Below are 11474 nucleotides of genomic sequence, written 5' to 3'. Positions count from 1 at the left end.
ACCGCATATACTGAGCACAGACGAAAACTAAATATTTAGGTACGAGAGCAGTCCGGATCACCAATGAATGTGTGGTAGCCTGCCCTCATGTCATACAGGCATCAAGTGATAAAACGAGAGAAAATGCGGCCACCAGGCGGCGATGCAAGGCAGACAAGAACAAAAACAACAAAACAGACGTCGCGGCAAGTGAGGAATGCTTTAGTCCTCTTCCTCCTCTTCCAGTACATTATGGAGGGGCGCACCGTGGATGTAGCGAATCGGCAGGTTGGGCTCAGGAGGATTCAAAACAAGCTCCGGGTCGATGTCCGATTCCTCGGGCTCCGTATCAGTAATCTCGGGAGTAGCTGCAGGCTGTACGCCGGGTCTAAGCGCGAGCGGCACTGATCCAGGAGGTTGGAGGGAAGCCGAGCGTACGGGAAGCCGAGAAGCACTAGCCGGACCAGGAGCAGTGGCGCTACGCTCGCGCTCGCGGTACATTTCAATCAGCGAAGCAGTTCTACTGGCAGTCGGCTTCAGTGAGCTGGAGCTCGATGCCGGAGGAAGAAGTGATTGGTTCTCAGTAGGCTGTGATTGGATATTTGCAGAGGAAGCACTGGCAGCTCCACCAAGGGCAAATCGTCTCACCTCCCCTGGGTTCGAGGCATCGCTGAGATCGACCTGGGAGGCACTCGGTGTCACTTGAGAATCGCCATCGGCGTCGGAAGGAAATGTCGATGAGATATCATCTATACGCGGCGTAGAACTGGACGAAGGAGCGTCCATTCTGTCATCTTGGGAGAAAGCGTCGCTGTCCATTGATGTCCGCTCAAGACGAATCTGTGGCTGATCACTATCATTCTTTGGTCTGCGATCAGGATGCATGTCGAAATAACCCAAGCGTTTCGTGCGGGTGGGCATTACTACAGGCTCGTCGTCCTCATCGTCGCCACCATACAAAGCGGAATCCCGCTCCGGCACCGATGCATGACCCCGTTCGAGTATGGATTCTTCAATGGTTCGGCTGTCATCTTCAGTTTCTCTCCCAAAGTCACTTGGTCCATCTACAGGTTCCATGCCCTCGTCCTCCTCGTCCGATGGTGTTTGTCCGCGCATCGCCGCCAACACCTCCGAAACCTCTTGGCTCGCTAGTTCAGGGTCAGAACGGCGACTCCGAAGCTTGTGACCGTTCCTCATATCTACTTCTTGACTTTGCATGCGGCGGTTATTGTTCGCCACTAAGATATCGACCCATGCGTCATCCTTGGACCGTCGACGATGGTGCTTGTCAAGTCCAATATTAAGCTCGTCATCCGAGAAGCTAGCAAGGCGCGCATCAAAGTCCACAGACTCGTACTCAGCAGGTGGAAACGGTAGCCTCCGCGAGCTGCCTGGACTTACTGGCAGCCCTGTTGGCAGTCGGAAGCGCGAATGTCTCCTGTGCATTGGAGAAGGTGACGCTGTCTCCTCTCGGTGTTTGGCACGATTTGGGATTGGCGGAGGAGTTTGAGTATTAAGGCGCAGCTTGGGTACAGGGGGCGCCAACAACTGCGAATTATTGGCGGGGGGAATGGGAAGCTGGGAGTGACCTGGAGTTGCTTGGTTGCTTGGTGAAGGTGACAGCCTACCTTGGTTAAGTGATATGATTTTGGTAGCACTTCCGTTGTCGCGGAGAAGACCCTCGAATTCCACTTCACGATATGAGGGACTAATTGGAACATGTCCGACGACGTACGGTCTGCCATTCAGCGTGGGGGCCTGTTTCCATTGCTTTGATTTTGAAGATGTGCCGAATAGAGAGGGCAATCGGCGCCGGCGTGTTCCCGATGTTGCGAGTTGCTGCCTGTATTCCAATGGTACGAACTCTTCAAATAGTACCAATGTGGTTGACGTGCGCGGGTCGGTGGTCCCTGACACCGTATTTGTTTTAGATACGGGTAGCGACTTAAACTCGATCTGAACAGAAAGAAGATAATTCAAGCATGGAAATTGCAAACAAGAACAATAATGCTCACCAGAGCCCAATTGCAATCCCGGTCCACTTCTTCACATCTCTCGATATCCATCCATCCTCCACCATAAACCAGATCGCAAAATACGTCCACGAAGGCTTCCTCGATCACTTCTTCCGAACCTAGCACAGGTTCAATATCCCATCCAAATACAGGGAGAGATTTCTGCGTCTTCTTGAGCTTGCGATGGATTTCTACTGAGTGGAGGGGCCAAGCATTCACTGTGTTTGTCACAGGCGTACTAAACTGCAGCGTAGCATTTAGTGGCGCATCGGAGCGCGAGAAACCTGCAGAGGAGAAATCTTGCCAGCTGAGTGTCGAACGTTTCGCTGCGCGTGCCTGGCCACCACAAAGAAAGTATTTAGGGACACAGACTAAGGTAATATATCATACTCACCGCTCGCGCGCCCTCAGTCAGATCGAACTGCAGCTTCTTCTCATCAGCACCCAGATCCCCAAAACCCATGATCTCAAACTCGCCCCATTTCAGATCCGTCAGACTTCTGAACCGATCCTCGCCTGCCCTTGTCCCCAAAAAACCGTGCTCCTTTTCGTCAATTGTGATAGACGAGGCTGTAGACACCGACGACGATAACGATGGCGCACTGATCGTCGAGGAAGCCGAACTCGTCCCGCTGTCAGGATGGAAGTTTGGTGGGAGGTCCATACGCTTCTTATATGCGTCTGAGTACCGCGGTGGGAGCTTGAGAGTCGGGGGAGAAATTCGCTCCCACTCCTTTGATCCTGCAAATGCACGACCCCCCATCGATGAGCTCGCTGTCGCCCCACGTTGGCCTTGCGCCCAGGCCGCGGCAGATTTGACCAGGTCGGGCGAGTACATCCGCACGTTCCGCCGCACGCTCATCACCCGCACTGTTCGCGCACCCCGCCGTGGTTCTGGCCTGCGATCAAATTTTCCCGCTTCGGGTAGCGTTGCAGGGTAGCCCTGAATCCACGCCTTAAGTCGTGTAGGTATTCCGCTGACTCCTGCTCCCGACGCGTCCTGCCACCGGATAAATGCCAGAATCAGATGTTCTGTGGCCGTCGTCGCGCGCAAGTAGTACATGTATGCTTGATGGAAAGTCAGCGTCGAGAGACCGAGACCGAACAGCAGAGGGCCGAACAACGGTGATAACGTGGGCGGTGTGTGTCCGGACGAGGCTGAGTGCGCTGTGAATCGCGTGAGCAGACTCAGCAGCCCAACAATAATCGACCGCAAAATTGGCTGCAAGGGTGCCACTAGTGCTGCAAAGTGGCGCTCCGGATAATTCAGGGCTGTGGCAGTAAGGAATTTATGTCTAAATGCATACAGAGATTCAGCGACAACATACGCACCTGCCTCTGCATCCCGCCACTCCAAGTAGCTCTCGTATGCAACTAGTCCGCGCACCTCTTGTCCGCCCATGATCCGCACCACTCGTGCAAGTCCCCAGCGAAGACACATCCCCAGTTCGTGTGGGCCGGCCAGGCGTGCCTCCTCCCGCCACTGCCAGTCGGCCTCGTTCGATGGCTTGCTGCACGTCCTAAGAAATGCTTGAATCAGCCTCCTCACCGCGTTAGCGGAGACATCTAGAGCAAGCGTCGAGAATATGAATGGCGTTGTGAGCCCGCGCATGCCCAGCTCGTTCCCCACCACATCCACGAGCCGCGCGACCTGCTCCAGTCCAAGTACTACATGCCGTCCGTACGACAAATGTCCATAGTCGTTGTTGCTCGTCCGAGGTTCGTTGGACTCCCCGGTGACTTCGACTCGTGGAGGGTCGAAATTAAGCGGCAGGAACGTGCCGTCGGGGATGGCAATCTCAGGTACATCGTACTCGGTTGGCGATGCCTTCGACCTGGACTTTTCCTTTGAATCTTTTCTCTTCTCTTTCTTGCTCGTTGATTGCGGCGAGGCTGTGAGGCCCCGAGCGGAGCCTCTGCTGGTAATTCGGCCAAACTCGTCAAATGGGCTGTCGGTTGGTCTCTTGGGAGTTGAATTCGTTCGTGAGCGAGAGAATATGCTGGGCATCAAGTCAAGGGAGTGAAGAAAAGGACGCGGGGCGGTAGCGGAAAGTAAGTAAGACCAAGAGAGAAGTGGGAGAAGTGGAAAGTGCGAGGCGCCCACTTGACGCCTCCAAGTTCGCGACTCGGCCCATTGGTCTCCCAGACAACCTGTCCGATGTTGTGTCGATTCAACCGTGGACGATCACGTTCAGGCCACTTGGATTATACCAGAATTCCATTCGATCTCTCAGGTATGGAAGTGGAACAACTCGATGATTAGTCGATATATGTGGTATGACGAGAGCAGTACAACAGCAACAACTACAATGAAATGACGATACACGACGACAGCCCATAATGGAATGTTTGTGAGGAAGATGGTCTCAATTATAATTAGGCCGAGTCTTATCAGAGATGGGAGGGGGGCTGCGCGGTGGCTCGTACTTGGGAGGCTGCTGGTAAGGCTGAAAACGAACGAGACATGAGTTCTTTCAGCGTGAAACATGATCCATACCGACACAACGTACGGGAGCGAAGCCACTCTGCGGGTCATAGGCGTGAGCCTGTTGGGGGTATTGTGGGTACTGAGGTAGCATGTAGGAGGGATTGTAGGGGGACTGGTGGCCATTGTTCTGTCCACCGTAGGGAGAACCTTGCATGGGGTATGCTTGCGACGGCTGGGTAATATACATCAAATTCGTCCTGCGAATACGCCGTTGTCGCATTATCCCAGCCCCTATAAGTAACAGCAAGCCGGCTGCCGCTGCAAAGATTTGTTAGCTCTCTTCAAATATAATAGCGAGTGCTGATTATATAGTATAATCTGCGCACTTAATCACACTGCAAAACCACTGCCAATCATTGAATCCACTGCAGTAGTCGAGACTAACAGCACCATACTGCTTTTTCCATGACAAGACAGAAGACACGATCCGCGCGATGACTATGCTGCGTCACCCTAGCTCGATATACATTTGATGGGGGAGATAAAGCGGTAAATACACGGTCTGTGCAAGGCTGATAGTATGATCACCGTTGTCATCATAATATCGGTCTGGACACCAATCCCAAACAGACTACCGCGATCGTGGTAGCAACAAAACTGCGATTTTCTCGGTGGATCTAGCGACTTACCGATAGCAATGCCTATACCAATTCTCACTCCGTTGGATAGACCAGTACAGTGTTCACCGCCGGTCCTGAAATGAAACACCCGTCAGCAATAAATAAGATATTTGCAGCTCAAGCGTACTCCGTATCAGGGTAGCAGGTATAGGCATAAGTAGACGGAAGGCATGCGAATGCCAAATACGTGACCGCAACAAATGGCAGCATGATCTTGAAATTTGTTGAGTAAGATCGACGCATGCCGATCAACAATGTCACTTACTCGTAAAACAATCTAGCTTGCAGTCTTTGGGTTTGACAAACAGAAAGGCAGGAGAGCGAAGTATACTGCGCAGTCCGAGCGCAGTGACCAGGTAACGTCAGAGCACGTGATACAGAACCAATTTGATATTTCAGTTATGAGTCACTTCAGCTGAAGAGCAGCCTTCACTTTCGAACTTACATTAAACATTAAATCCCACCATTGAGCCGAACATTCTTCGTACTCAGGTAAGGCCGCATGGCCGCAGGGGCTGTCAAGCGGACTTCGTGCTTGCTGATAGGCATAAGATAACCACAAGGTGCATTTCGATTCATTTGTAGGTTTCTTCCGAACCCAAGCTAGATCGAGTCCGCTCCGAGTGAGGTAACCGCGACATATAGTACGTGTCTCGTCTGCAAATTCCTCAAATCCTGTGTGCGAGTGCAATATACTTTCATCGCGAGTACATGTATATACTTGTATGGTCCAGCTTTGAGCCCGACTTGCTTCGTGTACGACTGTCACCAGTCAGATGCTCTCCGTGAAGCTGTGTGGGTAAGTCATCATTGACCACGGTATTGGAAGTCTCAGTCTAGTGGGCTGACCCTTTTCTTTCCAACAGAGCACTACTCATTTCTCACAAAATGTACTCACAAAATGAGGAGTGTGGTTGCTGAGCCGATATCAGCATTCCGTTGAGAAGCTGGCAAGCTGTTTAGGGACATGCAAATGTACTGAGCCACATGATGTTCTGTGGACTTCTCAGGATTATACAACCTTGCACCGGTGTATTCAAATGGACTCGCTACCAAGCGATCTGGAATTTTTAACTGTCAGTCCCGAACACTATCCTGTTCTCGATGCAGTGCGTGATGGCCCTTCCTGTGACTCAAATTTCATTCCTCCCCTCCTTCCTCAGGCTGTAGGTTTGGTGCCGATTTATACATGACATGCAGTTGATGCAGCGACAAGGATATATATGAAAGTTCTAACACCAACATATCACCATGTCTTGCCGCCGAAGGTATCACTTCTAAAACCTCACTCGGGTCGCGTCTGTGTCCACCTGGGACCATTGGGTTATATTCAGGATCGCCGGGCCCTTTCTCACCTATACTAGTCTTGCCACTTGCGCTACCGACTACTCTGAGAATATTCTGGGCCCAGTAATCGAATCGCTGGTGGAAGTGCATTGCAAACTAATGGCACTTCAGCTCTCAGTCAACCTCAGCTAGCTATCATGGACAGTTTAGCACCATCATTATCTGCTGCAATGCAAGCGCAGAAAGTGAATTGACAATAGAATTGAACCGCCCATCTGGATAGTCGTGGCCGGTACCACTTAGCTCTCTGTTCTTGCTGGAACCATTCTTCAGTCTTCAATGCCGGCGCTTCTTTGCTGTCCGCGGCAGTCCGATATTATGGTTCGTTACACACTCTCCGACTGCTACGAAGCTCCGACGTCTTGGGAACCACACACCTGATTATATTCTGCGACGTAATCTTCCATCCCTCTTGCCTCAGTGCGGATGCGGGTGTGGTCAAACTCTGACTTCCCAGTGATCACGAGTCTATATTCAAAACCCGATGACCAAACCAGACCAGACCAGGCGTAACTTGGCACCCTCTCGACGAGCCAAATGAATTACCTAAGGGGACAAAGCCTGTGTGTATATGAGATCAGGAAGACTAGCAAGAATTCGAACGAATGTGCATGCTATAGGAGAATAATCGGCTGGCTTCCGCGGTAGAACCCTCGGCCGGCTGGCCCGGCATGACACCTTGAAGTCTCTGAATCTCAGGTCTACCTACCTGGACAAGATCCTGCCGTAGTCTGCTGCCGAGTGGCCTGCGGCTAAAGACACAGAATGGACTCCGACGGAGAAGCATTTTTAGTGAGTCGTTTGACTTGTATAGGTTGGCCTCGTCACATCAGCGTCATACCTCGAGCAGTGATATCTGTTCGCGGCATGAATGTATTATGTAGCGGCCAACTGCCACTACCACGGTAGCACCAGCGTTAGTGCTCACACGGCATGGACTCGGCTTCCGGGCAATTCCCGAACCCAAGCCAACTCACGGCTTAAAGTGAAGTGCTAATCTAAGTTTTGTGGCTTACACTAGCGTGGCATTTCAAGGAATGTATTTAATATATTTTTCCAGAATGTCAATGCGATAGTCGACCCCCATGGGACGCTCAAAAGGGTCTGCGAGTCTGCCGCCACTTGGGCAATCGATGTATCATCTTTGTTATATCGGGATCCGGCATCCAGGACGGTCATCCAGTAAGTCTCCCCCATTCGATTTCAAAAGGCTCATCTTATGGAAATCGATCACATCGCTCGAAGGTCACGCTGCTGGCTATAGATAGCATCTCTGTATGAATATCCTCTGCCTGTCTCATTGCAGACGAATTAGTGGGCTTGGTTTCCTGAGACAATAATACTACGGACACTTAGCGTCACAAATGCTCTATGCAATGCCCAAAAAGATGCGATCTCGTAGCGAGCTACTACTATTGGTGATTGGGAACACTGGCTCAACATATTTGACACCACTTTTTCAAGACTTTACCTCCTCGCAGGATGTCAAATCTGACTACTCCCCCGATTATGCTGTTTACTAAACTTAGCTCAGCTACATGCAAGTCATAATTCTTGACATACTACGGCACGCGCTCGCGCTCCTTGCACTAGCCGAGCTGCGGCCGGTCATGATGCAGTGATATCGAGTTGAGACTGCGTCGGAGTCTCACTCCAGTCCTCCGTAACAGATGTGCCGTCCTTGATTGGCCAATGATAGCCAGATTCCCTAAGTGTGTAGGCAGCGAAGGCGCTCGAGGTACGTTGTGGACATTCATCTGAATGATGTTGACTGCTATGGAACCTGCAGAATTCGTTGCAGCGGATACAAAGTACAAAGCAGCGCCAACAAGATCAGGCTGCCCCTTTCACTATAATGATCCTGATGGCTTGTGCAAAGCGTACTCCGAATACAACGTGTTGCCCAATAAGCGAGACCAGTGCTATCAGTTCGAAGGAGGCATCCACGAAGACCAGAGGAGATTGACCAGCAGCCTGTTACCCCTCGATCGGACCATAAAGGACATTCTACATTCCACGTCTTTCGCGTAGGGCCGGTCGAGCGGGTGGTCTAGGCTGCATCCTTTGGACGATGAACATGCTAAGTATATAGCTGCCGGGACATGGCCGGGGGCGGAAGGACCCTTCTCCTTCCTAGATTCCGAGCGTTCTGTCACGCCTGCCATTTGGCCCTCAAATCTATGAGCGGATCTCGACGTCCCGCTCCCTTGGCGACTTGGCCGTGTCCATCTAGTCATCGAGGAGGGCTGCGACAGTCGCTGGCGGTGGATCGTGTTGATGCACGTGGGACGGGGGTGTTATGCTGTAGCCTATGTTCGCTCTCGCCGGCCGGCCCAGAGCGTCTGCTCCTACACAGAAGCTACCCTTGTTGTTTCCCGGAATTCACTGCAATTACTCCTAAGAGCTGCAGCATGTCATCTAATTTGCCCATTCGTGTGCCGTGATCATCAAGCAAGAGCTTCCGGGTGGAGATCGCGATAGTGTGTTCGGGGGACAACAATCGAACACCGCAGGCGTATAAAGAGCTGCTGAAGAGAGAGAGCCTAGCTAACCTCCGCCGGTGGCTGCACCAGTCCAACTGTCCGTCTATTCTCTTCAAACTTCACGAGTTCAGTCTTGGTTGTATATATTGTCACGTGAGTGAGTATTGACTATGGGCGCCTCAATGTCCTGGCCTTTCCGACTCCTCGTCACTAACATCCACCGTTCTGTTCACCGCTATGGCTTCATTCTTTCGCCGTTTCGCGACTTCAGCCTCTTCGTCCAATATATCCATGTAAAGTCCCGTAAATCTTGTAAAGGGGTCCGTCATAGCTAAAATCTCGCTCACGGACGTGAACAGGTCTAACGTATTCGTGAGTCTAGTATCTTTCGAGAACCTCGAAATTGCGAGACTGATGTATCTATGAAGTTCGATGTTGCAATTGATTCCAAGCCTACGGGAAGGATAGTGTTCAAGCTTTTCGACGAGGCCGTACCCAAGACCGCGAGGAACTTCCGCGAGCTTGCTACCGGCCAGCACGGCTTCGGATACTCTGGAAGTCATTTTCATAGAATCATCCCCAATGTCCGCGAACCTTTCATAACATCTTCACGCGCTGTACATCTGACAAGCTTCTTTTGACAGTTCATGCTGCAAGGCGGTGACTTTACACGGCATAACGGCACTGGTGGCAAATCAATATACGGTGAGAAGTTTGCAGGTAAGTCTGGGTATCACATTCAACGCACCCGTATGCTGACCGAGTACACATAGACGAGAACTTCAAGCTTCGGCACGTCAAGCCTGGCTTGCTTTCGATGGCGAACGCAGGCCCCAATACGAACGGCTCACAGGTGTGTTCATATCTAATCTCCACGAGTCACTGTTAATTCCCACCAACTCGCGTACAGTTCTTCGTTACGACAGTCGTGACGTCTTGGCTAGACGGCAAACACGTCGTGTTCGGCGAAGTCGTGGAGGGCATGGACATCGTGAAAAAGATAGAGGCTGTGGGCACTGATTCGGGCCGGCCGAAGCAGAAAGTGACTATCACCTCGTCGGGTGTAGTATGATGGTCTTTCAGCTGCTGTATGGTTGCTTGAGCATCTACATCGACTCTCCAAAACTTTGTGTCTGGCATACGAAAATACATATGTTAGCGCTTGTCAGATTCTTCACTCTTAGTTGATGGTTTCCCGAAGCATGTTGCAGTTTCCCCGCCTCCAAGCTTCGGGTAGGTGAGTTGTTTTTAGCATCATCCCTCGTACAACAATAGCTTGTCGTATTGGGGCCGTTGTCCGCTCCATTGCTCACGGACACGCCGCTCGCAGACATTGGGAGGGTCGTTTCTCCGGGCCTCCGAGATTTCGCATCGTCTCAAACGCCGGATCATCTCAAACGTATGTTGTACGAGTACTCCCGCGCATAGATGCGCGAGAGTCATATAGACCTGATAATCGACCCGTCATGCACAGAACTGTTCTGGCCAGGCGGCCCAAAACCTCGGCCACCACCCCACGCATCTGGCAATTGCGCGCGTCCTTCCGTGCATCGATAATCACCACTCGCACCGCTAGTGTCATACCGTGTCAAAAGTCAAGCCTTCTGCTCCAGCCTGACGGCAGAACTACCTGCGAAGGACTTCTCTGCTTGAACATCGAGCTTGTGTCTTTCCGCTAATTTGGCGAAGGTGTGATTATTGGGTCATCCGGTCATCGTGAGCGTCGCATAGCGTGAAGATAGCGTGTGCAAAATACTGCCATTCTGAGCGCTCGAAACATCTGTGCAGCCCTGGAGGCGTCAGATAAGCCCGGCGCGCAAGAGCGTGAAGCCGTATCCTTACGGTATAAGATGTTGAGCTCTGATAGCAAACTCTCATGGTGACGTTCCCCGCTCGGTCAGCCCATTTGTATTACATTCTACCAAAGTACTGGCAGATGGACACCCACATCCAGATGTTGCAGCAGGTCGGGGAGAACGGCGGTTGACTAGACGCTTTCTGCGCGCTTTGATAGACCACCAAACCTTGATAGTTTCGAATATGACGGCAGTCCAACGATACTTGATCTCTAGGTCCAGAAGAAAAGGCGCAGTGCTGCAAGACTTGGCAGCCTGTAGAAAGCCGCCTAATCGCGGCATCTATCGGGGCGTATAAGACCCCAACGGATTCTGTAGGTCTCGGTTCTAGGCGTATACAAGGCGATGTTAAGGAGATGGGAGATCATCCCTGAACAACTCCGAACATAGGGTTGCATCCTTGATGGGATGCTGCGGAGTAGAATTTAACATTCACGCCAGTGGAGATAGCCTTGCGTAGCGCGATGCCAGTCAACGCTTTCCATCCCAATGTCATGACCACTGACCGCATTGGTCGACTGAACCATATGACCTCCTTTGTTGGTGGGATTTTGGAGACCGAAAGGTCCATATGGTTGAGCCTCTGCAGAACAAGGGGGACCGCAAGGATACATCTTAGAACCCAGTGTACGCCGCCACCTAGCTGATGTCAGCATGCAGGCCACTTACAAAGAAACCGATGGAAA

At 51.6% G+C, this 11474-nt stretch overlaps 2 protein-coding genes across 2 annotated transcripts; one reads left to right on the top strand and one right to left on the bottom strand.

Moving 5' to 3' along the window:
* Positions 1-201: 201 nt before the first annotated feature.
* On the bottom strand, positions 202-4002 carry FIBRA_02255 (uncharacterized protein; the record flags this gene model as incomplete). The annotated part of the gene is made up of 3 exons (XM_012324120.1): positions 202-1935; positions 1995-2330; positions 2389-4002. The coding sequence occupies 3 exons, from the start codon at positions 4000-4002 to the stop codon at positions 202-204; spliced, it is 3684 nt and encodes a 1227-aa protein (XP_012179510.1).
* A 5167-nt stretch (positions 4003-9169) lies between these two features.
* FIBRA_02254 (uncharacterized protein) lies at positions 9170-10004 on the top strand (the record flags this gene model as incomplete). The annotated part of the gene is made up of 6 exons (XM_012324119.1): positions 9170-9225; positions 9292-9304; positions 9361-9516; positions 9577-9652; positions 9706-9785; positions 9843-10004. 6 exons carry the CDS (start codon positions 9170-9172, stop codon positions 10002-10004), a joined length of 543 nt encoding a protein of 180 aa, XP_012179509.1.
* Between the last annotated feature and the right edge of the window lie 1470 nt (positions 10005-11474).

This window comes from Fibroporia radiculosa, assembly GCF_000313525.1.
Source record: "Fibroporia radiculosa TFFH 294 genomic supercontigs, scaffold1147, whole genome shotgun sequence".
Lineage (NCBI taxonomy): Eukaryota > Fungi > Basidiomycota > Agaricomycetes > Polyporales > Fibroporiaceae > Fibroporia > Fibroporia radiculosa.
The sequence above is the reverse complement of the archived record's forward strand: the minus strand, read 5'-3'. Positions and strand labels throughout refer to the sequence as shown.